Source organism: Neovison vison, chromosome 2, assembly GCF_020171115.1.
Source record: "Neovison vison isolate M4711 chromosome 2, ASM_NN_V1, whole genome shotgun sequence".
Classification (NCBI taxonomy): Eukaryota; Metazoa; Chordata; class Mammalia; order Carnivora; family Mustelidae; genus Neogale; species Neogale vison.
In genome coordinates, this window is record NC_058092.1 from 21,965,657 (window position 1) to 21,993,512 (window position 27,856).

At 52.7% G+C, this 27,856-nt stretch overlaps 1 protein-coding gene across 7 annotated transcripts in view; it reads left to right on the forward strand.

The window, feature by feature from the left end:
- The window catches only part of PTPRU (protein tyrosine phosphatase receptor type U), a 77,009-nt gene that overhangs the window by 37,988 nt on the left and 11,165 nt on the right, over positions 1-27,856 (forward strand). For 3 of the 7 annotated variants that reach the window (XM_044237621.1, XM_044237622.1, XM_044237626.1), the window contains exons 12-22: positions 457-730; positions 1,386-1,422; positions 2,160-2,298; positions 8,642-8,799; positions 19,416-19,606; positions 20,358-20,433; positions 20,925-21,001; positions 22,639-22,656; positions 26,601-26,637; positions 27,278-27,375; positions 27,461-27,577. In XM_044237621.1, coding sequence (XP_044093556.1) covers positions 457-730; positions 1,386-1,422; positions 2,160-2,298; positions 8,642-8,799; positions 19,416-19,606; positions 20,358-20,433; positions 20,925-21,001; positions 22,639-22,656; positions 26,601-26,637; positions 27,278-27,375; positions 27,461-27,577 — 1,222 coding nt within the window. Of the gene's footprint in view, positions 1-456; positions 731-1,385; positions 1,423-2,159; positions 2,299-6,363; positions 6,394-8,641; positions 8,800-19,415; positions 19,607-20,357; positions 20,434-20,924; positions 21,002-22,638; positions 22,657-26,600; positions 26,638-27,277; positions 27,376-27,460; positions 27,578-27,856 lie in introns of all 7 variants that reach the window. The other 4 variants (XM_044237623.1, XM_044237627.1, XM_044237628.1 and 1 more) reach the window with 3 other exon arrangements.

The following is a 27,856-nucleotide window of genomic DNA, read 5'->3' on the forward strand; positions in this document are numbered from 1 at the left end:
GAATGAAGACTTTGTATCTGACTGTCCTTCCCAGAGGCCCAAAGAGAGCCGTAGGTACTGGGGTGGAGCCTGAGGCTTTGGGTCCGCAGGTCCTGTGGCAGGCATAGGAGCACGGGTTGAAGAGAGTCAGGGTGGGGCTCTTGGGCTTGGTGCCACCGAGCAGGGCCTGCGTTCTTTCCGCCTTAGTCACAGGCCTAACAGCTGACAGGCACTGGCTGCTTCTGAAACTTGCCTCCTTCCTTACATTTAGTTCGTGGAACAGTCCTGTGATCACGTTTGCTTTACAGAGGAGGAAACTGAGGCCCAGGGAGGTTAAGTGAGTTGCCCAGCGAGTAAGACGCAGAGCCAAGATTAGTCCCAGGCTGGGTCTGACCCCAAAGCCCATGCCATTTGCCACCAGATGGCTCTCCCTATCTCGTGGCCCTGGGGTCACGGCCCTGTCCCCTCCTTGTCCAGTGTGTACCAGGTGATCGTGGAGGAGGAGCGGCAGCGGAGGCTGCGTCGGGAGCCAGGCAGCCAGGACTGCTTCCCAGTGCCCTTGACCTTTGACGCGGCGCTGGCCCGTGGCCTGGTGCACTACTTTGGGGCAGAACTGGCGGCCAGCAGTCTGCCGGAAGCCATGCCCTTCACCGTGGGTGACAACCAGACCTATCGCGGCTTCTGGAACCCACCGCTTGAGCCCAGGAAGGCCTACCTCATCTACTTCCAGGCAACAAGCCACCTGAAGGGGGTGAGGGACTGACGGGTTGTGATGGGGATAGGCTGGGGACAAGGCCTCAGAGCCATCAGAGCAGCCCCCTAGGAGGCCAGAGCCCCTCCCCCGGCCCCGCCCCCTCTCCAGAACCCTCTCCTCCTTCCCTGAGCCTCCTGACCTCAGGCTTCTCTTAAAGCATCTCCCCTTCCTGAGCCTTTACCCCAGACTCTCTTATGTCTAAGCCCCCAGTCTATTTCTGCCCCCTCCCTGAGGCGCTAGAGTCTGTCTTAAGCTCCTCTATCCAGGGGTCCATTTCTGGGTCCTGCTTTCCCCAGACCTTGAGGCCCACCACCCACCTCCTCTTGGAAGCCCTCCCCTTCTCCAGGCTCCTTCCTCCCGGGGTGCCCCTCTTAACCAGCCCCATGGCCACCCCCTTCCCACACTATTTCTTCCCCTGCTCCCTCTGAGCTCATTCCCCTTCCCTAAGTCATTGCCCTCTTTGCAGGGCCCTCCCTCCCCTCCCTGCTTCCCCCTCAGGCCTTCTTTCCTTCTGGGAGGGGCCGGGTGTCTCTGGTTACAATGAGCACTGGACAAGCCCTGACCAGGCCCAAGACAACTTCCCCAAGGATCCCCCTGGGGAGGGTTAGGTTGGGGCTTCTGTCTTGCTGAGACCCCCCATCTTTGTCTCCAGGAGACCCGGCTGAATTGCATCCGCATCGCCAGGAAAGGTAAGCCCGCCCAGGTTCCTTCCTGGCCTTTAGCAGAGGGTTTCTCCCCTCTGGGTTTTTGGGGGGGTGGTTCCTGAGCTCCCAAAGCTGTGGGAGCAGAGGACAGTGGTCCGGCAGACCTGGGTCAGGTCCCTGTTTGTCCCACCTGAAAGACTCCTTCTCCCAGCCTGGGCAGTAGGGCTAATCTCCCTCTCTCCCCTCATGGTCACAGAAGGGGCTTTGGCAGGGGCCTGAAACAGGTCTGAGGAGGGGAGACCGTTAAGGTTGGGCTGTGGGGGTGATGGCCCTGGACACCGGTTCTGGGTTCTGTATCTGCCCCCTTTGTTGCGGTGGGGGAGAGGTGGACCCTGCAGTGTAGACAGGGAGTGTGGCTGGTCTCCCTTCCTGAGATGCTCTCAGTAGGCCCCAGGTACATAATTCTCTCCCCACCACTGCCTCTCAGGAGAGCAGGAGAGTGAGTCTGAAGGCCCAGGCAGCCTCCATCCCCTGTCCACTGAAGGATGGGAGGATTTGAGAAAGTAGAGAGGACGGGGAGCTCTTCCTGATGGGGTCCATGGGGGTGTAGAGGTTATAAGGATGGTGAGGGGGCAGATTGGACTGAAAGGCCGCCGGCAGGCTGAGGATAGGGAGCAGTTTTCTTTGTGCACATGTGTTAGTGTCTTCTTTGGGACTCAAACCCTGCAGGTAGGTGGTCCCTATTTCCCCTCTGACCTGCTGTCATGCTTTATTCTCCCCAGCTGCCTGCAAGGAAAGCAAGCGACCCCTGGAGGTGTCCCAGAGATCGGAGGAGATGGGACTCATCCTGGGCATCTGTGCAGGGGGACTTGCTGTCCTCATCCTCCTCCTGGGGGCCATCATTGTCATCATCCGTAAGGGGTGAGTGAGGCTGGTGCCATGACTTCCGCAAGGCTCTCTCAGAAGGCTGGTGGACATAGAGGAGCAGAGGCTGGGGCCTGGGAGGGCAGCCGCCTGGTGAGTGTGGAGGGCTGCCAGTCTGGGCATCAGGCCTAAGGACGGGCCCAAGCCAGGCAACGGGAAGCCAGAGCCTTTGCAAATGAAACTGTGCTGGAGCGGCTTGGCTGGAGCTCAGGTCTGGCTGGTGCCAGGTACCACTATCCAGGGAAGGGCGTTCCATGCCTGCTGCCAAGGAGCTGTGCTGTAAGTGGGCACTGCCCTCTTGTGCCTGCTGGGCTGTTCCAGTGGGGGAGGGAGTGGAGGTGACCTGACTTTGAATCTCCAGCCCCCTGCAGACCTTCTGCCGTCTTGTCTGCCCTGACCACTGGGTCGTGGTGCTGACCCTGAGCAGTGGGGGTGCTGCTCACTCCCCTTGAAGCCAAGGAATCTGAACCACGGTTCTTTCTTGGCCCCATCTTCCTTGGGGTTCAGCTTGCCCCGGACCCTTGAACTCTTGAGCCCTGTGGCGTCCCCCTGGGCCCACGACTCAGAGGAGACCTCGCTCCTACCCCTCCCATCCCCCCCGGCCTCCAAGGTCTGGCTTTGCCTTTCAAGGGCATCTTACAGTGGGCAGCATGAATCCCAGCACCTCTTAGAATCCACAACTTAGAATTTTAGTTCCAGAAATCCAGGATTTGGGATTCTAAAGATCTCAGAATTTAGAACCGTGGAGGCTCAGAACCCAGAAGATGAGAGCTGCCTGGTAGTTCAAGGACATCTAGTCTAGTGGTTTTCAGATTGTCTTAAAGCAACAGAACCTGTTTTCAAAACACCAGCTCAGCCTCCCGTAGGAGGCCCAGTACATGGAACAGATGAAGGCAGAGCCTCTGGGTGGAGCAGTGAGGGAAGCTTCTGAGACCACTCTGGTTCCCGTCCCCTCCACGTCATTCCCCAGCCCCAGGACACTGGTCCAAGCACACTAATGGGAGGATGGAAGTGTCGAGGTCCCAGGGGGCATGACTCTGCCCGAGGCCCCCCGGGGAGTCCTCTCTGGACCTGGCCTCTGCACAGCTGTTTCGGGGCTGCTGCTGGATCTCAGGGCTGCCAGGAGCTGATAAGTAGGATCTGGCCTACTTAGCAGAAAACCGGCCAGAGCTTCCATTCCTGAGGCCCAGTACCAGCAGAGAGACACTCTCCCAGGGAGTCCGGTGGTAGGGCCTGCCGGCCAGGTGGGGTTGGCCTGTCCAAGGGGTGAAGCTGATTTTTTCCCTTCCCTAGTGCCTACACAGCTTCTTGAGATAAACTCTTTAAACTCTGTCATTTAATGCGGATTTCCGTGCGCCCAGGGCTTTATACACGCCCATCCGTTAGAACATTAGTTACTGAACCCCTGCCGTGGGCCGGGCACTGTTCTAGCATCAGGATACATCAGAGAACTCTTCCTTCTTGGATCCCAGCCCACGAAGCAGGTCTGAGCCCTTCTCACAGATGAGGAAACTAACTGAGCGACTTGACATGTCACTCGGCTGGTAAGTGACAGGGTCTGGTTTGAAGCCAGTCCTGATGACAAAACCCGGGCTCCTTCGGACCCGGATGTGAAGGGCCTCACTGTGGCCAGCATGCAGCAGTAGATGCCCAGAATTAGCAAGTATCTGCACTCCTCCTCTGCGGGGGACTGGGGTGCGGTGGGGTGGAGAGGGGGCAGATGGTGAGGGCTGTAGGGGAGAGGTCAGATCCTGGGGTGTTGTAGGTAGTATTTGAAGCCTTAGAAGTTGATCCTCAAGGAGAGAGGATGGGCCCAGTGGAGGGTGTCACCCACCTCTGCAGAGAGCCTTGGGCCTAGGACAGGATGGGTCAGAGATGCTGCTGGAGCCTCATTAGGAAGCTGTGAGTCTGCACATGTGCTATCCCGGAAACCTTTCCAGGCTACCCCCGGAGTGTTGAGGATCCCCCCAGACTTCCTTCCTTTAAAAGCCATTCAGTCCCATTCTCCAGCATCTCATGCAGCACCCCCTCTGAAATCCTATCCTGGCCTTCAGGGTCTACCGTGCCCCTCAGGGCTCCTCCAGTCTGCCTTGCACTGTCGGGGGACAGAGCAGACCTGCCAGCCATGGAGGGGCCCACATTAAATGTCGCAGGCAGGTCAGGAGGTCGGTGAGGAAAGGCTGATACCCAGTTCCCCCTTGTGCATCCTTGTTGGAGGAAGGAGATGGCCTGGGGTGGGAGACGCTGGGTGGGGGTCAGGGGGGAGGGTGGTCAGGCTCCCCATTCTGCCCTGTTGGGGTAGGCAATGAGCCTGGAGGCATCTGTGCTGGGTGAACGCCCCAGGCCGGTATAGCTCTTATTCTGCTTTCAGAATCCCACCCGTCTCCTTTGCTTTCTTCTCCCTGCACTTTTTCTTTTTCTTAGAGTGCTTGGCTCAGTTGTTTTTCTTCCCTGCTGGACTGAGAGCTCCATGAGGGCAGAGAAATTTCTGTCCTGTTGGCTGTGGATCCCCGGGGCCTGGCCCAGTGGAGTGGGGTCCTCCTGACCCCCTCCCCTCAACTCCCAGCTCAGCAGGTGGAGAGAGGCAGGGAGGAGCTGGGCTGACAGTGGGCCCTTGGGCGGGGTCATTGTTAATCTCACTCCTTTGGGGGAGGATAGGGACGCTCACAGAGGTGGAGTTCTTTTATTTATTTTCCCTCATTATTGATTACTCAATTCCATGAAATATTTATTGGGGGATCGTCCTGGCCTGGGCGCTGTCCAGGGCTCTGGGAGCCTGCAGTGGGCAGAAGAGAAGATGCTGTCCTTTGGAGCTAGTGTGGAGCCTGACATTAAACTAGAAGCAGCACAGATGATTACAGATTGTGAAAAGAGAGGGTAACAGAGAGAGGGTAAAGGTGACATGATAGAATTGGTAATTATCAGGGAGTCTTTGTGGAAGGCTCTTAAAAAGTCATGATGTTACAGCTGAGACCAGGACGCCATTCCTTCCACCTTCCCCCTCTTCTTTGGGGTCCCCGTGACCAGCCATAGGTCTGCACACCCTGCTCTCTCCTGGGATGGAGGAGAGGAGACGTGCTGTGTGGCCTCCAGCCACTCTCCTGCCCTCGCTGGGCCTCAGCCTCCTACTCTTATCTTCTTCCCTTTGCCCAGTCTGCAGGAGTCCCTGTGGAAGGCCATTCCTGGGGGTCCCTGCTGGTGGGGAGGTGTGGGGGCAGGTGAGTGGAGGACCCCTGGATGTGCCTGGAGAGGGCCTCAGGAGGGAGCTGGCTCTGGGGGTCCGGGTCTTAGGACAGGTGTCTACACTCTGCCCTTGACCCCTCAGAGAGGCCTAGGAGGACCACGACTCTCTGGGACTCAGCTTCCCCACCTGTGAAGTGGGATCAGAGCCAAGCCATGGTTTGGGTGCCCAGAGGGGGCAGCACGGCTCCTTCGATGGACCCCACACACAGGGGCAGTCTGGGTTGGGGAGGGTGGGCCTCACCTTTGCCCCAGAGTCCAGTAGGAGCCCTCTCCCCACCTCTGCCCCCCCCAGCCAGGGCTCCCTCCCAGGCACAGGTGTGTGCAAAGGGCTGAGCCCGCAGAGGTAGAGGGGCCTGCAGGTGTGAGGAGTGTTGGACCTGAGGGTCGGGGTTGCAGTGGGGAGTAGGGGCGCCTGGGAGCATTCGAGAGAGGGTGTCTGTGTGTGATCATGTAGCCACGTGAGTGTGTCCGTTTATGTGTGAGGGTGCAAGTGTGTGTATTTCTGTGTGTATGTGTGTGTGTGTGTGTGTGTGTGTGTGTGAAAGCTCTGCTTCCCCAGGCCCTTTCCCCACCTCTTCCTCCCTCCAGCAGTGGGCTCGGGGAAGGTTCTGGAAGGGGCTTCGGGGCTTGGTTTTCAATGACTGAGCCCAGCCAGCCCTTGGGACAGGGAAGGTCCTCCTGACCCATCTGGTCCCTGGCCAGCGCCCTTCCCCAGCACAGAGAGCAGCAGACCCCTCCCTGCGGGCTGGGCACTGCCCTCGGCCCACCGTGTGGCAGGACCATGGGCCCAACTGTGCTGTTCTCTTTGCACGCTGCCAGGAGGGACCACTATGCCTACTCCTACTACCCGTAAGTAGCCCCTCCCCGTCCCCTCGGGCCCTAGGTCGTCCTCCTCATGTGCAGGGCCTCGCATCAGTCCCTCGCTGGGGTCCACAGCCAGGCACGTGTGTGCGCATGTCCGGGGCAGGCCCGCCCCCTCCCTGGCAGCTGTCCCCACGGTGCACACAGCTCTTAGGTCAGCACGAGCCCCTTCTCCGGGCGGCCCCAGGCTCTTCAGACCCATCATTTCTGGGCTCTTCTCTGGGCCCGGACTCTGAGAAGCACGCGCCGTCATCCCTCCTTGATGAGGAGACCAAGGCTCAGAGAGGTGAAGGGACTGGTCAGAGGTCACAGGAAGTGCCAGAGCTGGGGTTACCACCCAGGCCCCTTCAGACTGCCTGGTCTCCTGATGGTACTCTGTGTTCTGCCTCTGTCTTCTCTGATTCTGCAAGCCTTCCAGAACATTCCCCGCACCTGTGCCTGTCCTCCCTGCTTGCAGAGCAGGCTCAGATGCCCTCAGGATATCCCAGAGGACCAGGGTCTCTCCCTTCCTCCTCCTGGACCCCCTACTTGCATCCACACCATCCAGGGTCACACTAGCTTTTCCAGCAACCACACCCTCCACGGCTTTTTTTTGACCCTAAATGCAGAACTTTTCCAAGTGTCAGGATTGCCATCTGCTGACTCTCACCCTGAGATCCCCTCGCGGCTGTGTCCTGTGTCCCTTGGCTTCTGTCTTCTGTGGAGCTGGGTGCTTGGTGTTTGTAGTTCTTCTCCCAAGTGAACTGAGAGGCCTGGGCAGGGAGCAGAGCCCTGGGGCACACCACTGGAAACTGCCTTCTAGGCACAGCTTGACTGCTGTCCTCTGTCCACAGCCCTCTGTCTGTCCTCCCTGTGGTTTGCTGGTGTCTGCCTTTCTCTCCCTCTCTCTGCCCTCTTCCCCATCTCTCTCCTTGTCACGGTCCCTTTAGTTTTTCCCCCTCCTCCTCCTCCTCGTATCCTCCTGATTCCCTTGCCCCCTCCTCACTCCCTCTCCTTCCCTCTTACCCCCTCGACCTTCTCTCCTATGTCAGTGGTCAAGGTCACAGCCACAGAGGCTTCTCTTCATCTGTGCCCTGGGCCATGGTGAGTGTGATGCCCAGAGCTTGGTGGTTGGGGTCACCCAGTCTTTTCCTGTCTTGGACAGCTCTCGACTACAGACTGATTAGAATTTGCCTCTGGGAAGAACTCTTCCTTAGTCTCCTCATCTTCGCTGATGGTCAAGGTTCCTGAGCTCTCTTTACCTGGAAGTCCTCCCTCAGGTCTACCCCACATCCTCCATGCTGTGGGGCCCAGCAGGGTGAATGGTGATCTCATCCTGAGCCTTCCCTGTGATTGGCTCCACTGCAGTTTCAAGACAGGTCCCAAGTCATTCCCTCTTTCCCTTTTGCTCAGCATCTTGGTCATGGACTATGCCCCCTGCTCTTCCTCCCTCTTCCCTCTGAGTCCTCTGGGGTCACACTCTGCCATTCTCATCTGCAAAGCTGGGCTGCAGGCCTGGGCTGTGCAGGGCCCTTGTCTGGGGGCCTCTTTGCAAGGCTCTCAGGAGGGATCGGGCCTCTTGCTTCCTCCCTCTGCTGCTTCCAGTGGTTGGATGGACTGGTGCGCAGTGGCAGGAATATGGATGTCCAGTGTGGCCCATGGTGGGACTGTCCTGGGGGCTCTGGGGATAGGAAGAAGCCAGTTGGAGTTCATCCCCTGCCCAGAGGAAAACTTGCGAGCACTGGCCAAGTAGCAGCCAGACTCTCTGCCATGAAGGACTGTAGTGCCCCCCCATTGTGGGGAAGAGGGGTTCTCAGGGTGCATGATCGGTGAGGACGGGGCAAAGGAAGATGGCTATGGGGGCGTGCTGGGGTTGGAGCTGGGGCGGTCATCTTCCTAGTTTGGATGGGGGTGACTGCCATGGTACCAGAGAAGTTCCAGAGTGACTATCCTACCCATTTCCTGAGCCTTCCAGGCCAGTGACAGGGGCCACGTTCCAGCCCGAGGCCACTGGGTTTCATCCCTTGTCCTCAGCAAAGGTCCCCAGGAGAGGGACTTTGCCCAGTCCCTTTCGCGGGAGGCAGCAACTCTGGTTTTGGCGAGCAAAGGATAGATGCAGAGCCCTCTTAGTATCTGGAGATGCTTCTAAATAGTCTCCTGGGGCCAAAGCCCCCTGACTCTTTGGCCTCCCCATCCACCTCTTGGTGTTGTCCTGCCCAGCACAGCACCCATGTGTCTTGTTGACCCCTCTCTGCAGGAAGCCGGTGAACATGACCAAGGCCACTGTCAACTACCGCCAAGAGAAGACCCACATGATGAGTGCGGTGGACCGGAGCTTCACGGACCAGAGCACCCTGCAGGAGGATGAGCGGCTGGGCCTGTCTTTCATGGACACCCATGGCTATAGCCCCCGGGGTGAGTGTGTGGCCCTCCTGCCCTTCCCTGGGGCTCTGGGATTCCATATCCGAGCCAGGATGACCGAGCCCCTCCAATGAGTTCTGGTACATCTCAAACCCAAAACGAAGCAATGCCGGGGAGGCATGAGTATTACCTGTTTGCACTGGGGAGCTTTAGGAAGATGGAGGACTTAGACATAGACTCCTGGATGGGCGGCATTCGAGGTCACATGTTGATTGTGGGAAGTGCTCCGGGGAGTCCGAGAAAGGAGTGACGCCGTGTGATCAAAGGGGACCGGAGCAGCTGCTGGGGGAGAGGCAGGGGACCTGTGGTGAAAAAAGATGACTCTGGAGTCAGATAGACCTGGGTTTGCCTCTCACATCCCCTTAGCTGTGTGACCTGGGGCCGGCTGCTTAACCTCTCTGGGTGTCTGCTTCTTTGTGTACAAAATGGAGCTAAAGGTCATCTTCACTGGTAGGTGTGCTGGAGAGCAGGCTGGCTATTACATGTATCTCGTATAGTGAGAGCTGTGCCCAGCGTGTAGGCGGAATACGGTGGGAGCTTGTCATCAATCACCTCCTTACACATCTTTTTGTTCTACTTAGTGTTGATCTGTACAAAAGAAAATATGTAATGTTCCTGGAAGTCATGCAGTGATAATACAACAAGCATGGGTGAGCCACACTGGTGAATTAGGACACCGTCTTGGGGTCCCTCCCTGAGACTATGCCCCCCTGCAACCCTTGAATCTATAATTTCCTTACCATCTCGAGAGTCATTTCACCGGTGTACCTATAGCCCCAAATGGCGTATTGTGTAACTTTATTCCCTTTTGAGCTTTGTACAAATGCAATCACACTGTTTCTCAACCCAGCATTGTCTTTCCCATATTTGGCGAGGTGGGTGTTTCTCTCTAGTTTCTTTTTTTTTTTTTTTTCTCCGATGTATCATTTTCCATTATGTGAATGCATCATGTGAAACCGTTGATTTCTCTCGTCTGCCATTCGGCGACATCTGATCTGCTTCCAGTTTTCTGGTTATTACAAAAGAGGCTGCTCTGAATGTTCTTACATGGCTCTCCAGGTGCCTCTGCTCGGGAGATCTGCGAGGTAGAGCCGCCGGATTGCAGAGCGCCTTTCTGCTTCCTTCTGGAAGACGGTGCCGAGCCGTGTCCCAGAGTGGCTTTGCCTGTGCTCACAGCCAGCAGCAGCGAGCGAGAGCTTCCGCAGCCCCACGGCAAGCTCAGAATTTGCCAGGCTTCTTCCCTTTTGCCAAACTAGTTTGTATAAAATGGTAATTCTCTATAGTCTTAATTTGCATTTCCCTGATTACTAATGAGGTTGAGCATCTTTTCAAATCATTATTGGCCATTCAGCGTTCTTCTTCCATGAAATGCCTGTTCATGCCTTTTACCTAATTTTCTATTAGGTTTTCTGTTGCTTTCTTAGTGGTTTTTAGGAGTTCTTTATATATTTAGGATGATAATCACTTTTCACTTATGAATTGCAAATATCTTCTCTCAATTTGTGGCTCATCTCCGCAGGTTATTTATAGTGTCTTTGGAGGAACAAGTTTTTATTTTAATTCAGTCAAGTTCATCAGTCTTTTCCTTTCTGATTTCTACTTTTTGTGTTTTCTTCGAGAACGCTTCCTTTGCAGGGTCATAAAATATTTTTTACTTTTTTCTAAACCTTTTTATATTTTGCATGGCGCATTTCAATCTTTACCCATCTGTGATTGATTTTTGTGTGTCATAGGAATGAAGGATTTTCTTTTTTTTTATATTTTCTTTTCTTTTCTTTCTTTCTTTCTTTTTTTTTTTTTTCTGTAGTAATTCCTGTCCCAGCTTCTGTTACAGTATTTTCACCAGTGATGCTGAAGGCCACCCTCATCACAGATATATATCTTCCATATATCTGTGGACTGTTTTTTGGCTCCTCGTTCTCTTTGATCGGGCACTTTGGTGATTCCTGTATCTGTTGATACCTCATTTCCTCATTACTAGAGTCACCTAAGTCTTGTATCTGGTACATCAGGTTCTCCTGGCTTTGCTCCTTATCAAGGATGTCTTGGCTATGTTTGTCCTCATTCTCTTTCTCATCTATTTCATTACATTTCATTTCATTCATTTATTTATTTAGAGAGGGATTGTGTGCAAACAGGACGGGGGAGGGGTAGATGGATAGGAAAAGAGAGAATTTTTTTTTAATATCTTTTTTTTTTAAAGGTTCTATTTATTTATTTGACAGACAGAGAACACAAGTAGGCAGAGAGATAGGCAGAGAGAGAGGAGGAAGCAGGCTCCCTGCTGAGCAGAGAGCCCGATGCGGGGCTCGATCCCAGGACCCTGGGATCACGACCCGAGCCGAAGGCAGAGGCTTAACCCACTAGCCACCCAGGCGCCCCTTTTTTTTTAAATATCTTATTTACGTATTTGAGAGAGAGGGATAGAGAGAGAGTATGAGCAGGGTAAGAGGCAGAGGGAGAAGCAGGCTCCCTGCCAAACACGGAGCTCGATGAGGGGCTCAACCCCAGGACCCTGGGATCATGACCTGAGCCGAAACCAGACACTCAACTGACTGAGCCACCCAGGCACCCCGGGAAAGAGAGAATCTTAAGCAGACTCCACGCTCAGCATGGAACCCAATGTGGGGCTCAGTCTCATAACCCCGAGATCATGAGCTGAGCCGAAATCAAGAGTCTGATGCTAAACTGAGTGAGCCGTCCAGGCACCTGTCCCTCTCATACATTTCAGAATCATCTTTTTAAGTTACTTGGAAAACTTTGTTGGGTGGATTTGTATTAAATGTTTAGATCCGTTTGGGGGAGAACTGACACATCTTCTTTACAACCATGGAGAAGATATACATAATCCTACATGTATTTAGGTCTTGAATGTCTTTTGATAATTTTCTCCATAAAACTTTGCACATCTTTTGTTAGATGTACCCTCAGGTCCATTGTATTTTTGATTTCCATTGCAAATGGTACATTGTGTGGGTGTGTGTGGTAAAATAACATGTCATGTAGAATTCACCTTCTTAGTTGTTCTTAAGTGTGCAGTTTGGGGGTATTAAACACACGTATAGTGTGTAACCATCACCATTATCCAACCCCATAGCTCTGTTCATCTTGCGAAACTGAAACTCTGGTCCCATGAAGCAGTCACTCCCCATTCCCCTCTCTTCCCGGCCCCTGGCAACCGCCAGTGTTCTTGCCATGTCTTTGAATTTGACTGCTCTCATTATCTCATAGACATGGAGTCATAGAGCATTTGTCTCTTTGTGACTGGCTTATGTCACTTAGCTGCATGTCTTCAAGCTTCTTTCATCCTTGAGCATCTTTCAGAATTTTCTTCCCTTTTAGGGCTGATGAATATTCCATGGCATGTGTGGACCATGTTTTGCTTATTCATTCATCCACCCATGGATGCTTAGGTTGCCTCCGTGTTTTAGGTATTGTTAGGAATGCTGCTGTGAACATGGGTGTGCACATATCTGTTCGAGACCCTGATGCAGTTCTTTTGGGTACATATCCAGAAGTGGAATTGCTGGATCATATGGTAATTCTATTTTTAATTTTTTTGAGCAGCCACCATACTGTGTTCCATGGTGGTCATACCGTCTGGCATTCCCTGCAACAGTAGGGGATCCAATAAGGGTTCCAATTTCTCCACATCCTTGTAACACTGGTTATTTTCTTTTTTCTTTCTTTCTTTCTTTTTTTTTTTTTTAAATAGTTGCCATTCCAGTGGGTATGACATAGTATCCTACTGAAGTTTTGATCTGCATTTTTCTAATGATGAATGATGCCACCTTGGGCATGTACCATTTGTGTATCTTCTTCGGAGAAATATCTTTTAAAGCCCTTTGCCCATTTTTGAATTGGGTTTTTTGGGTTTTCTTGCTGTAGAGTTTTAAGAGTTCTCTCTGGACTCTACGTATTAATCCATTATCAGATATATGATTTGCACGTATTTTCTTCTTTTCTGTGGATTGCCTTTTTACTCTGTGGATTGTGTCTTTTGATGCACAAAATTTTAAAAATTTTCGTGAGGTCCAGTTTATCTGTTTTTTTCTCTTGCTGCCTTTGCTTTTAGTGTCATAGCCAGGAAATCATTGTCAAATCCAATGTCATGAAGTTTTTGCCCTGTGTTTTCTTCTAAGAGTTTAAAAAAAATTTATCTTTTTATTTTTAATGTATTTATTTTTATTATGTTACATTAGCCATGTAGTACTTCATTAGTATCTTATGTAGTGTTGCATGGTTCATTGTTTGTGTATAACACCCAGTGCTCCATGCAATCCGTGCCCTCCTTAATACCCATCACCAGGCTAACCCTCCCCCAACCCCCTCCCCTCTAAAACCCTCAGTTTGTTCCACAGAGTCCACAGTCTCTCATGCTTCATCTCCCGCTCCGATTTACCCCAATTCATTTTTCCCTTCCTTCTTCTAATGTCCTCCATGCTATTCCTTATGTTCCACAATGAAGTGAAACCGTATGATAATTGACCTTCTCTGCTTGACTTATTTCACTCAGCATCATCTCCTCCAGTCCCATCTGTGTTGATGCAAAACTTGGATGTTCATCCTTTCTGATGGTTGAGTAATATTCCATTGTGTATATGGACCACATCTTCTTTATCCATTCTTCTGTTGAAAGGTGTCTTGGCTCTTAAAACAATTATCATTTTTTTAGAGAGACAGAGAGCATGTAAGTGGGGGTGGGGGAGGGGCAGTAGGAGAGGGAGGGAGAGAATCTCAAGCAGGCTCCATGCTAAGTGCAGAGCCCAGATATGAGGCTTGATCTCATGACCCTGAGACCTGAGCCAAAATCAAGAGTTGAATGGACAGTCAACCTAATGAGCCATGCAGGTGCCCCTCTTTGAAGAGTTTTATAGTGTTAAGTCTTACATTGAGGTCTTTGTTCTAGATTGAGTTAACTTCTGTATATGGTGTGAGGTAAGAATCCAACTCTGTTTTTTTTTTTTTTTTTTTTTTGCATGTGGGTGTCCAGTTTTCTCAATACAAATGGTACACTTTTAAAATATTACATTTCTAATTGTTGCTCATATAGAGAAATATAGTTGATTTTTTATGTATATATATTGATCTTATATCCAGAGTCCTTGAGAACCTTATTTGTTAATTTTCTTTTGTCTGTACAGTCTTTCAGGTTTTCTGAGTATGATCAGAGGATCTGTAAATATGGGCAGTTCTGTTTCTTCTGTCTCATTTTCCTTCCTTTTTTTTTTTTGTCTTTCTGCGTGGCACTGGGTGGGATCTCCAGCACTGGGTTGGATGGAAGTGGTAATATCAGGAATCCTTGTTTGTTTTTTTGGTTTTAAAAAGAATGCTTCTAACATTAAACACTGAAAATAAAGTTTGCTACAGTTTTTGGTACAAACGTTTTATCAGGTTAACAAAGTTCTTTTCGGTTTTTAGTTTGCTAAGAGGTTTTATTTAAATGAGGATTAAACTTACCAAATGCTTTTTCTGCACTATCATATATATATATGTGCATTGTTGTTGTTGTTAATGAGGTGAATGACATTTCCAGATTTTTTAAAGCTAAAAAAACCTTCCATACTTGGGGTAAATTCAGCCTGGTCATGATTCATTACATTTTGTATGTCTTTTTGGATTCAATATAGGTAAAATAATGCTCAGGATTTCAAAGCTGTATTCAGGAGTGAGATTGGCCCATGATTTTCTCTTTTTTCTACTATCCTTGTCTGGTTTTTGGTACCAAGATTCTGCTAGTCATGTAAAATATACCGAGGTTTCTTCTCCTTTACCCTTATTATGAATGATTGGAATAATTGATACTTTGAGAGTTTGGTGGAATTCACCTATAAAACTGTCTTTATAGAAAAATTTTAAACTTTTAATTCAATTTATTTTAAAGGAGTAAAAGACTATTGAGACTTTCTATTTTTTTCAAGCCACTTGTTGTAAGTTATGACTTGTCTAGGAATTTGCCCATTTCATTTAGGTTTTCAAATTCACTGACATGCACTTATTTATCATGTTGTGCCTATGATCTCCCTCATTAAATTTTCACCCCTGCCCAGCGCAGTAGCTATTATCAACTCACCTTACAAATGAGGAAGCTGAGAGGAAACAGAGAGCCTTAGAGAGGGGAAGTCACTTAACAAAGGGGTAGAAAGTGGCAGAACCAGGATTTAAATGCAGGTCTTTCTGAGTTGCAGAGAGGAGCCAGGTATGGGCAGGATCTGGACAGGCAGAGCTGGGAAAGGAAGGGCAGGCATGGGCGAGGGGGTAGCCAGTGCAGGTGAGCACACAGGGAGGTGTGATTGGGCAGGCAACTCTGGTGGGCGGCGGGGAGAGCGGGAAGTGGGGGCAGCGTGGGCGCATGCCTTGCTGCTGAGTCCTCTGGAGAGACCCAGAGAAGCAGGATGCATGGGCACCACCCCCAGCCAGCTTGCTGACAGCTGGGGAGACATGGCCTAGGGAAGTTGGGGCCCAGACTCATTGCCGTGGTGATGGTGGGAGCAATTTATGCTGCTGGAGTTTCAAAAGATGCGCCTTTGGGCTGAGGCGCCTTTGGGCTGGGCTGGATGAGATGTGGCAGCTGGAGGGAGTGGAAACCACAGGCATGCCACAGGCTATGGCAGAGCTGTGGGCAGGAGCCTGGGGCCATGGGTCCATCTGGTTTTGTAGGACCATGCCCTGCGCTGGTCCAGCCTCCATTTCCTTGGTTGCTTTCCAAACAGAGGAGCCCAGATTTTGGTGCAAGGGAACAGAAAGCCGTGTTGATTTTGCTGCATTCTCAGCCTGTGAATTTCACCGTGGGGACTTCTCATGCTGAGTAAATGGTGGCAGGCTGGCTGTGGGGAAGGTGGCTGGGATGTTCCCAGTGTGTGGGAATGGGCCCTCTGCTGTGTCTGAAATCCTGCCTGTGAAAACCCTCAACCCCTTCTGAGCCCTGTCCATCTGGAGCTCTTGACCCCTGTGGGTGCCTTTGGGTTCTGCCCGCAAAGGGTTTGTTAAATAAGTGATAGGTTCTTTTCCTCTACACATATTCTCCTTTATCAGGAAGAAAGACACAGGGAAAGTAGGGTAGACAACAGGGCCCCAGAGTCCGATGGGCCTGGGTTCGAATCCTGGTGCAGCTGCTTAATGACCAAGTAACTCATCTCTTGTGGGCTCTGCTTTCCTCGTTTGGATAGGGGATGAGAGTCATGCTTATATAGTCTAAGGATTAAGTGACTTAAGTATCCTTCCAGGCCTATGAAAGCACTTGATATGTAAGATATTATTAGGTATTATTATAAGCTATGTTTCTTTAAAATTATTTCCTAATTGCACTAGGGAAGGAAAAGTCTGGAGTGTTCCTCGATCATGTAACTGGGAGCCTGTCTTCATCTGAGGTAGATGGGAATCAGGGAAAGGGCTCATCTTTAAAGAAGGTCTGAAGATTTTCATTTTCAGATGGCAAGACTGAGGCCAGAGAGGTCAAGTGACTTGACTCCAAATTTGAATTCAGGTTTCTCTGCTCCAGACCCAGTGTTTTTTTCCATCTGGGCTTCAACCCTTCCTCCCAAAACCTCAACCGTCTGTGGTTACTTGCTTAAGGTGTCCCACAATCATGATGGAACTGGGGAGCATCTGGAAGAAACCCCGGGGTGCAACCTTGAAGCTAAGGGCTGCTCTCACCTTCCTTCCTCTCTTCCTCCAAGCTGGTCCTTGGGGTGGGGGTGGGGTGCAAGGGAGAGTGTGTGTCTTGCAACCCACAGGGGAATTCATGCACGAGGAGAGCAGAGACCAGTCTTTTCTGGGTCCAGGAAGGAGAAGAGCCTCTTGGACACATCGTCGCTCATTACCCTGTTGTCTTCTGGTAGTCTTTGGTTTTTTGTTTTGTTTTGTTTTTAAAATTTTATTTACTTGAGAGACACAGAGAGTGCTAGAGAGAAAGAGAGAGAGCATGAGGAGGGGCTGGGGGGTAGAGGTAGAGGGAGAAGTATACTACCTACCAAGCAAGGAGCCAGACACAGGACTTAATCCCAGGACCTCAGGACCATGGCTTGAGCTGAAGGCAGATGCCTCACTGACTGAGCCACCCAGGGACCCCTTCTGGTGGTCTTTGTAGAATGTCTTATGTATGTCCTTCTAGGGCTCAGGCAGAAGCCCAGCATTTGGCTTTGGCTTCCTTCCCATCAGGACCCCAACCAGGTGGGATTTTCTCTTATCTTTAGCCATTGCAAGCTGATCCATGTGTGGCTATGAGGATGCCTCAGGGCTGGCACTTCACGTCCCCAGGGATGGGCTGTTGGACTCCCAAAACCCTCCTTTGCCCCTTTCTCCGCCTGGAGAGCCCTCAGGGAGGGCTCCCACCCAGGGAGATGTCAGCATGGCTTCCAGAGAGAGCACTGGGACCCCTCTGTCTCCCAGTGTGTCGAGCCAGCTGATAGCCTTTGTCGTGAAATCCTAGTGCTTGTGTTTGTTGTAGATGCTCTTTTGCATCTACATGTTGCATCCGATGCAACATGTTGGATCTTGCAGTGGAGAAGGGCCGAGAAAGGAAGGCTGCCTCTGGCCAGCCAACTGCCCTGGCTTTCTGGGACTAGTTGTGTCCACAGCCCCGGTTGTAGGTGCTCACTATGTGCGGGGCACAGGACTGCGTGTTTTGTATGCACTATTTTATTTAATATTTGTATCATTGGCTGGGAGAGTAACAGTTTTTGTCTTCCCTTGACACATGAAGAAGGAGGTTTAGGGAGAGTAAGTAGCATCCCCAGGGTCCTGTGTGGAGCTGGGATTTGATCTCAGGCCTGTCTGACTCTAGAGCATGTGTCTTAATCACCATGATCATCCCTGTGTTCCCCTGAGGATGTTTCCCGAAACAAACAAAAAAAAGCTGTCGGTGGTGAGAGATGGTGGTGAAACGTGGCTGTTTCTGCTCATCTCTTGGAGAGTGGAAATGCACACTAATTTGTAGGAAGCCCTGGGAGGTCTTATAGGGAAAAAACAGACTTCTTTTCCTTTCCACCAGAATTTCACAGATTCCTTTAAAACCGAGAACCCCTCTTCATCCTCCTCCTTGTCTCCTTTTTAATGGAGTAGCACTTAGAAATCTGCCACGATCGGTGTTTTCTGGAATGCACTTTTGCAACCACTGCGTTAGGCAAGTCTCTTTTTTGGGCCTTATTTTCTCCATCTGATGAATTAAGGGCTTGGGGAATCTGCCCACAGTGGTGTAACGGGCATGTAACGAGCATGGCCTCCAGCTGTTAGTAACTAGAAAATCTGGATCAGATGGGAAGGAATTGTCTTCAGACATTGGGTGACCAGTAGCTTGGGACTGATTCCCCAGAGAAGAGAAGCGGGTAGGGTGGGCTGCGCCATCACACTGCCTGTCTGCCTCGAGGCAGTTTTCAGACTGTGGCACAGGGACCCCAAGCAGGGTATGGAAGTCTCCTGTGATTTGAAGAGCCACGGCTTGGAGTTTGGGGGCAGTTGAGCAGTGTAGGAGTCTGTTCTGGTGTCATAAATCATTGTCAGCCATGAGTAGGAACCAGAGGCCAGGTGCTAGAGAAGGTTCCCTAAGAAGGCTCATTCTGGCTAAGATCTGAAGGATGGGTGGGAGTTCAACAGGCAGAAACAGAAGGAGAAGGGTGTTGGAGGTGGGAGGAAGGGAAGGGGCTGGCACCTGGGCCCCACTGGGGGTTTCCCACCTGCCCCTGCCAGCTCGGACCTGGGCAGAGAAGAGCCGTGAGAAATGGGGAGGGCTGACCTTGACCGAGCCCCTGCATCGTACCCAGGACAGGAGGAGAGAAATGAGTGTTAAATGTATGAGGGCGGGTGTCCAGAGGTGGGTGTGACCGAGCCGGGCACTTTGCTCAGTCCTGGGGCCTGTGCTGGGGGACCAGGGTGGGATGTCCTTGGGGATGCTGACCAGAAGAGTGGGGAGCAGGTGGGTCTGGAGGGAGGGGATAGTTTTTCCAGAGTGTGCGTGTATGTGTGTGTGTGTGTGTGTGTGTGAGAGTGTGTCTGTGAGTGCGTGTGAGTGTCACTGTGAACCTCTCGACCTGTTCCCCAGTTGGCTGAGGCCGCCGCCCAGGCTGACAATGGAAATGCTGGCGCAGGAGAAAAGCTGCTATTCAGGTGTCTCCCGTTAATCTGTGGAGGGGGTGGCAGCAGCAGCTAATTTCGGGATTTGCTTGTCTTTGAATGGGGGTAATTACTGGGAGTTGCCAATTGTTCCAGATTGTTCTCTGGAAGAGAGGGAGAAGAGGGGGGGGCTCTCCCGGGCTCTGCTGAGTGCTGCCCCCTGCAGGCAGTTCAGGGAAGTCACAGAGGGGTGGTCCAGGCTGGGGAGCAACAGGAGGGAGTCAGGGGACCCCAGGATCACAGCAGGGCCCGAAGGACTGGGCCAGAAGGGCCCTCTGAGGCTATGTGACCCAGCCTGCTCAGGTTACAGACGGAGAAACAAATGCAGACGGGAAGGGACTTGCCCCGGGGCGCACAGGGTGGGCCCAGCCAGGCTGCTTGGCTCCAGGAAGCACATCCGCATTGGCCATGCACCCCTCCCCCACCCCAAGTCCAAATGGGGCACCCCAGGCAAGGGGGTAGTGTGCATCAGGAACCCCCTTTCCTCTCTCTGACTGCAGGAGACCAGCGCAGCAGTGGGGTCACCGAGGCCAGCAGCCTGCTGGGAGGCTCCCCGCGGCGTCCCTGTGGCCGGAAAGGCTCCCCATACCACACGGGACAGCTGCACCCTGCGGTGCGTGTGGCCGACCTCCTGCAGCACATCAACCAGATGAAGACGGCCGAGGGCTATGGCTTCAAGCAGGAGTACGAGGTGCGGGATCCCCGGCCAGCCAGGATGCCTTGCCGGGACCCTGCCTGGCTCTTGCTCGCTGTGGACCCAGACCCTGGCAACCCTCAGCCTCGCCCTGGATGGACCTTTGCTCTGATAGTCCCTAATTCAACCTAAATTTTTTTTTTTTTTTACCTTGACCTTGACCCCAATCTCGGACTAACCTGGTTTCTGACACTCGTCCTGATCGTGACTTGAAATCTGACCTCCAGTCTTCTCTCAGTCTCCATCTGGACCCTGATCATGATCCGCATCCTCTCCCTAATATGACTCTGAACACCAAGAGGGGCCCTGACCTCTAACCTAACACCCAATCTTGTCTTTGACCCTAACTATCATCCTAAATTCCACTGGAACTCTGATTCGAATCCCATTCTCCCTCCACCTGGACTCTGACACCACCTTATTCTAATCTTAATTTGACCTCATTTTTGCCTTCTTCCCAACTCAAACCCCTTATGTGTACATTAAACCTGACCCTTGCTCTGAAGTGTCTGTGAACTCTGATACCCGCCCCCCACTCTTCTCTCTTCCTTCCCTTCACGCTGCTTGGTTTTTAACTTAGTCCCTTGCTGATAAAGGGATATGCAGTGACTTGATCTCAGGCTCCAAGTTGAACCCTGCATCTGGCCCTTATCTGTGGTCCTGCTCCCATCCTGTTATGGGATGGGGTCTTATAAGGGGAGGGGTTTCCCTCCCCCACTGACTACCCCTCTATTTTCCCTTCTGGCAGAGCTTCTTTGAAGGCTGGGATGCCACAAAGAAGAAAGACAAAGTCAAGGGCAGCCGGCAAGAGCCCGTGCCTGCCTGTGAGTCTTGGGGAAGGGCCTGGGTCTGGGGCCATGGGTGGGAGGGGCCTGGGTGGGGGTGGAGAACAGCCGGAGTGAGCCACTTACTGAGGGCCTCCCACATGCCAAGCCAAGTGCTGAATATTACGCCCATTATTTTACATACTCCTCAATAGCCCAGTGATGTGGCACATATTATAACCCCCACTTTACAGATAAGGAAACTGAAGCTTGGGAGGTTAAGCTCCCTGTTCAAGGTCACACAGCTAATACTTGCCTGAGTAGCACATGACCTTGGGCCCCCTTGGTGCTGCAGCCCAGGTTCTAATGCCTGGCCTGTCATGCCCCCTCCGGGGCTGAGAGCCTCCTGGTCAGCCCCGAGCCTTGAGGTTCACTGGCTCTCCTGCCTGTGCCGTACCTCTGGCCTTCTGGAAGCTTCCCCTCATTGCCCTAGCTCTGCATTCCCCTGCTCAGTCCCTGCCCACCCCATGGCCCCTGCTTTGTGTTTCCAGATGATCGGCACCGAGTGAAACTGCCCCCGATGATGGGAGGCCCCGATGCCGACTCCATTAACGCCAACTACATAGACGTGAGTGCCTCGCCGTCATCTCCACTGGCCTGGCCCTGCCCGTTCTAGGCTCACTGCCCAGGCAGGCCAGCGACCTGGCAGGGAATACGTGGGGGTTCACAGTGTCCCCTCCTCCTGCAGTCAGTGCCAGGGAGCTCAGAGGAGGGGAGGGCAGATGAAAGCCATCAGGAAAACTTCCTGCGGGGCGGACAGATGGAGGGGGGGGGCTTCCATGAAGCAGAAAGAAGGGGAGTGGGCAGACAGCTAGGCCTGGAGTTGAGGAAGGAGCCCCTCTCACCGCAGGACCAAGCTGGGATGTGCATGACTCACGGGTAGGCTGCAGGCAGGCAGCAGCTAGGTGGTGAAGGCCTCAGAAGGCAGGCCGAGGAGGTGGGGCTTTTCCCTAGGGGTCCCATGGAGTTGCTGCATTTGGACTGCGATCAGAGTGGTACTTGAAGAATAACAACCCATGTTTATGGAGCAGGTACTGGGTGCCAAGCGCTGTGCTAAGCACTTTATATCAAAGATTTCATTTCTATAATCCCTGAAATCATGCCATGAGGTAGTTAGCATCGCGACCTCACTTTACTGGTGAGGAAACAGACTCAGAGAGATGGAGCTACTCGTCCCAGGTCACAGAGCTAGTGCTTGGGGGAAAAGGGATCAGATCTCCGCCTGTCTGTGTCTCCCAAGCCTTTCCTACTAACCGTGAGGCTCTCCTGCCATCCTGTGCAGCAGCTGCTGGTCTGGCTGGACCAGAGGAAGGGGCTAGGGCCAGGGCAGGGCAGCCAGGAGGCCCGTGCAGATGTGGTGAATCTGCTCCCCAGGTGTGAATGAGGGCGAGATGGGACAGGGCCCAGGGACCCTGGGCAGACTCTCCCACCCTGACAGCAAGCCAAGTTTGGGAGAGAATCATTTATTCATTTATCAGATCTATTTCGGGCATCTACCATGTGCCAGGCGTTGTGCTGGGCACCGGAGATAGACACCATCCCTGCTTTCCTTGCATGTGTAGCTTCTAGTGGGGGAGACACATGAACGTATCTATAGGTAAAACCATTTCAGATGAGCTGGGGAAACTACAGGCCAGAAACGAGGACTGACTTTCCCAGGGTCACACAGCAAGTGAGTGGTATGGCCAGAGTTAGCCGTGGCAGGCTGCATGGAGGCGGGGGCTTTGAGCTGCCTTTGGGTGACTGGAGAGGAAAGGGTGGGAGTAAGGAGCAGCAGGAGTGAAGGGAGAGGAAGATGTGTACCTGGGAGGTGGGACAGTCAGGGACTCGGGAGATCTCTCCTGTCCCTCTTCTTTACCTCCGGGGGCCAGAAAGATATGCTGCCCCCTATTTTCCGGAATTCCTTGCCTTCTTCCCCTACCTCCCATGCTCTCCCTTGACTGGGATACGGGCTGGGCCTGGCCTCTCAGACTTGGGCAGCTTTGGTGATGGGCCCCTTCTGGGTCCCTTCAGTGTCCCCATGGGCCCCGCGGTAGACTCACGCCACTCCCCGCTCTCTGGCCCAGCCCGGCCCCTGTCTCTGCTCTGCCTCCCCTCCTCACACTGCCCATCCTGGCCACTCCTGTGCTCCGTCCACCTCCATCTGCCTCTGGCCTAATATCTGTCTCTTTTGCTTTGTACTGTTCCCTCACTGGCCTCATTAAGATTCGGATAAACCGTGAAGTAAGTATCTCTCTCCCCGTCTCCTCCTCCTCCTGACTTCTCACCAGCGGTATCTCAGACTCTCTCATGGTCTCTGGCTGTCTTTCTCTCTCTGTCTCTGTCTCTGTCCTCCTTCCCTTCCACTCCTGCGCCCAAAGCCTACTGTCCATTTCAGCAGCCTGGCCAGGGGCCATCTGGGGCTGCAGATCTGACACTACCCCTGTTGTAAATGATTCCTTCCCCTCCCTGAGATGGGGTCTCAGGGTTGGGGTGCTTCCCCAGGCCCCCTTCACTGGCCATTACCTTCTGTCACTTTTGTCCCCCAGCTCCCCATGCCCAGCAGGTCTCACTAGCCATACCTTCTGTGGGGCTCTGGGAGGGGTGGGCTGGGAAGCTGCTCAGGGGGCCCTGTCTTCTGCTGCTTGGGGGTCAGGGTCTTCAGGGAAGCAAGGGTGACCCTGCCAGTCCCCTTAAAACTAGTTTCTCTGGCGTTCAAGTTCCTTCTTGGTCAGTTTGCTTGAAACTCAACCCTAACTACTTTGCCCTCAATTTAGCCCTACTTTGAATGTTTTATTTTTGGGGAACAGTTTCTCTATTCAATTTTTAAAAATTGTGCCATTGCTGGGCCTTCTAGGAATATTTTTTAAAAAGTCTTATTCATCTAGTGCACCTTTAATTTGGTTTTTAATATACATTCCACCTTGAACACCATGGATTTGAACTGCACTAATCCACTTTCTTGTGGATTTTTAAAAAATAAATAGTTTTAAAAAATTTATTAAAATTTTAAGAAATTTATATTTATTTACATTTTATTTATAAATTATAAATGTATTTTCTCAATAATATTTTCTTTTCTCTAGCTCACTTTGTTATGAGAATAGAGTATATAATACCTTATAACATACAAAATATGTGTTACTGGAGTGTTCATGTTCTCGATAAGGCTTCCAGTCAGCCATGCTATTAGTAGCTAAGTTTTTGAGGAGTCAAAAGTTATGTGTGGATTATCAAACTTCCCCAGGAGGTCAGTACCCCAAACCCCCATATTGTTCAAGGGTGAACTGCATATTCTTTTTATAATATTGGATGCCTGATGGGATTGTGTGCTATTTCGTGGGTACCTTTCTATTTTATGTCCTTTAAAAAAACATTTCTTATTTTTTAAAGATTGCAAAAGTACAGGTCATTATCAAACCTTCCGACAATAAAGGAATACACACATTTCTGTCTATACAAAGTGAAAGGTACTCACAGTCGTAGCTGCTGGAGATGACCGGTTATCCCAGATGTGCTCCCAGAGATCAGCCCCCCCTTATTCTGAGCGTGCTTCAAGAGTTTGTAAAGTTCTCAGATTTAGATGGAATAGGCCCATGAAATGGGTGGATATACGCAGCCCTAGCGCCCCCATGAGAAGGTGACGAATACAGGTACATTTCTTTCCATTAATCTCCATACAACACATCATCCCACCTGCTTGGTTCATTGTCCACACTCTTCAGTAGCCACAGAAGACTTGGCTTTAATCCGTCTTCAAATGCTACTTAGCACGAGTATCATTGGCTGGGCACCTGGCGCTGTGCCAAGACGGTAGACACATCATTTCATCTTTCCCATACTCTGAGAGGTAGGCACTAGCATTTGTCAGATGAGACGACAGAGCCTTAGGAAAGTTCAATGACTTGCTCATGGCCACATGGAGCTGGACCTCAAGCCCCATGGGAGCCCTTGACCTTCCTACGAGACTCTGGTTCTCTCCCTGGGGTGGGGAGCACCAGGAGGCCCTGGGGTGCTTGTCCAGGATGCAAGGTGTCAGTCCCCCAGCACCACCCAACCAGAGGCTCCAGGCAGGTGTGGGGGTGTGCCCTAGGAGCAGGGTGCCCAGGATTTGCCGATGCCTGGGGTGGTGAGGACCAGTGCGCTCTCAGATGCTCTGGGGGTGCTCCAAAGTGGTTGTGCTCAAGGCGATTGATCTGCTTACCTTTCTTTCACCCCTGATCATTTCACACTTTCCATTGTAGTGCTCTCTAATTGTGCAGGCACACACCTAGAAGTTAATATGCAGATGGGGGGGGTCCGTTGAAAACTTGCTCAGCTGTGGACTATATTTGCAGGCTGTCCTGGGTGCTGGCCCCGGGAGATGCTTGTTGAATCTGGAGAGATGTTTGTTCTTAGGCGGGGATGCTCAGGCCAGCTGGTTTTGGGTGGAGTAGTCTGTTCCCAGCTTGACCAGTGCTGGAGGTAGGAGCGCTGCCCTGGCAGCACCTTTGCTGCCCTTCCCCTGGGACCCCATTTGCCTAGCAGCTTGACTGTGGACTTGAGGCAGAGGCAGTGGCTGGGGAGGTCGGCCAGCTATGGAGCAGTTCCACCAGTGAGAGCCCAGTGGCTCTGGGACCGTCTTCAGTGCTGGTGACTGGAACTGGGTTTTGGACACAGTTTGCGGGTACACAGCAGTCTCTCTGAGGTTTGTGGGTCTCACTGTTACCCCACACTGTAGCAGGGAGCAGAGGCTCTGGGAGACTGAGTCTGGCCATTCCAGTGTGTTTTCAGATCCAGCACTGGTCCCACCTGGGAGCTGGTTGGAAAGGTGCAATCCTGGGCCCCGTGCCAGAGTCTGAGTCTGAATCTGCCTTTTAACAAAATCCCTGGGAGCTGCGGGTGTCCATTCAAGACTGCGGAGTGCCCTTTCCATGGCCAGAGTCACTTAGTATCTCTGTAGAGCTGTGATAGGAACCCACGTCAACCTGACTCCCCGGCCTCAGGTTCTTAACCCCTGGGGTAAACCACCCTCTGCCCTGGGAATTCTTGACAGCCATACTGTTGGAATCTTCGGGGCTTCTCTTTGAACTTGAAAGTAGTAGCGGTAATACTAGGTACTGTTGGTCAGGTGCCGACTCTGTGTTGGCTGTGGTGACAGACCCTTGATGGTATGTTACTTTGCTGACTCCTCACAATGGTCCGGGGAGGTAGATACAGTGATCATTCCCATTTTGTAGATGTGAAAATAGAGGCCTAGAGAAATGAAGGGCTCTGCCTGGGGAAACACAGCTAGCAAGAGGTCGAGCTGGGACTTGAACCCTGGCAGTCTGACTGCGGGGCTCCTTCGGGTCCCAAGGCACAGGGAGCTGTGCTGCGGGCGTGAACCGGATTGTTCTCTCTTGCATCAGTGCTGCCGCACCTTTAACTTATGCTGTGGTGCCTGCAGGGGTGCCCTGGGTGTCACGTGTGGGCAGGACAGCAGGGCTGGCTGTGGCCCTGGGGTGGGAGTTGGGGCTGGCTGGGTCCTCTTCACAGCCTGAGGGCTCTGGGGATGGAGGATGAAGTAGCTCTTGCCCCCTCTTTTGTGGGAGATCATGTAAGTAAAGTGCTTAGCACAGTATGTGATCATAATAGGGATCCTAATTGAGGTCACAATCTCAAAAATGATTATTATTTAAAAACCATTTTATCTGAGGGCCACGAGTAACCCATGTGTTTGCTTGCTTCAGACCTGAAGCCTTCATCTGGGTCACTGGGTCCCCCAAGCTCTGGATGACATGTAGTGGGGAGGGGGCACTGCCCCCCCCCCGATTGCCTGGGGGCTGGGATGACTGATGAGACCCAGCCTGCGGTCTGGGGACACACTGAGAACCCGGGCAGGATCACGATGGACTTTATTTGTATCCACACAGCTGGGCTGTAAGCTGACTGTGGCTAATTCCCCCAGTTTATTGGGGGGTGACCCTTTAGGCGATATAGGAGTTGTGTCTTCTGTGGGGTCACACAGTAAGGATGGGTTTGGACCCAAGACACTGGTGTCCCAGCTGCTCTTTCTCCTCCATCCTTCCTGGGGGACTGGGAGGATAAGGTCCCCTTGGTTAGGAGGTCCTGTGTGTGCTGCTTCTGGGAAAGGGCAGAGGAGATGAGATCAGAGGGAGCGAGGGGCTGCTCCTGGGGTCTCACCGCAGCCTCTTCTCCTGTTCCAGGGTTACCACAGGTCAAACCACTTCATAGCCACTCAAGGTACCTGCTGCTCTGCCCATGTGCACCCGTGTCCTGAATGCCGTCTCCCCTCTGCCTTCCTTCTGACCTGCTTGACTCCCTGTCTGCCTCCCTGCTGTCTCTCTGCTCGAGTCCCACTGTCTGGCTGGGGCTTCTGGAATCTGCCCACCAGTCTCTGCCCCTCGTCGTGTTCCGTGCTCGTGTCTCCCTGGTGTGCTCCGTGTGCCTGTAGTTCCCTCGGCCATCTGTCTGTCCCTGAGGTGGTGCATGCAGAAGGGTAGGCGGGCTGAGTCCTGCCAAGTGTGGATTGTGCCTCTGGGTCTGGGGGCTGCCCGGGTCCCTCTGGCTGTCTTGGCCCCCAGACGTTCATCTGTCTTTTCCTCTGGGACACTGGTGCTGTAGACGGAGGATCAAGTCCCCCGGCTCTGCCTCCTGGGTTTCATTTGGGATAACGGGTCTGCAGCCAGCCCTCTCCGAGCCTACCCACCCCCGGGGCCCTCTAGGGACGAGCTGGCATTGGGTGGGGTGAGTGTGTGGGGTGAGCATGACGCCTTCATTGGGGCTCAGGAGCTTCCTGGCCTGGGGTGGGGGTGTGGGGCAGCAGGTGTGCTGGCCCTGGGTGGAGACGTTGCCTCAGGGACTAGCACCCTCTGCGCCCCAGGGCCGAAGCCTGAGATGGTCTACGACTTCTGGCGCATGGTGTGGCAGGAGCACTGTTCCAGCATTGTCATGATTACCAAGCTGGTGGAGGTGGGCAGGGTAAGCAGGGCCTTGGGGGGAGGGGGTGAGGCGGGCCAAGGGAGGGCAGCAGAGGGCCTGCTGAGCCTGCCTGTGGGGATCCCAGGTGAAATGCTCCCGGTACTGGCCGGAGGACTCGGACATGTACGGGGACATCAAGATCACGCTGGTGAAAACGGAGACACTGGCTGAGTACGTCGTGCGCACCTTTGCCCTGGAGCGGGTGAGTCTGCTGTCACTTTGGTCCCTGCAGGGATGCCTGAAGGGGTGGGGCGGAGTGTGCCTGCCGACCTCCCAGGGCTGGAGCAGGAGGGACGAGGAGGGCTCCGCGGTCCTCCCCAGCAAGGCAGCTGCTCCTTCGCTGTAGGGAGGGCTGTGGGAGGACAGGACGGGGACGGCCTTGGCTGGCGACTCCCAGAGGATGTCGAGATGATGGCGGTGAAGACAGTGGCTGGTGGTGTCGGTCCTGCTCGGTGCCGGGCATCGTGCAACGCCTGCGGCA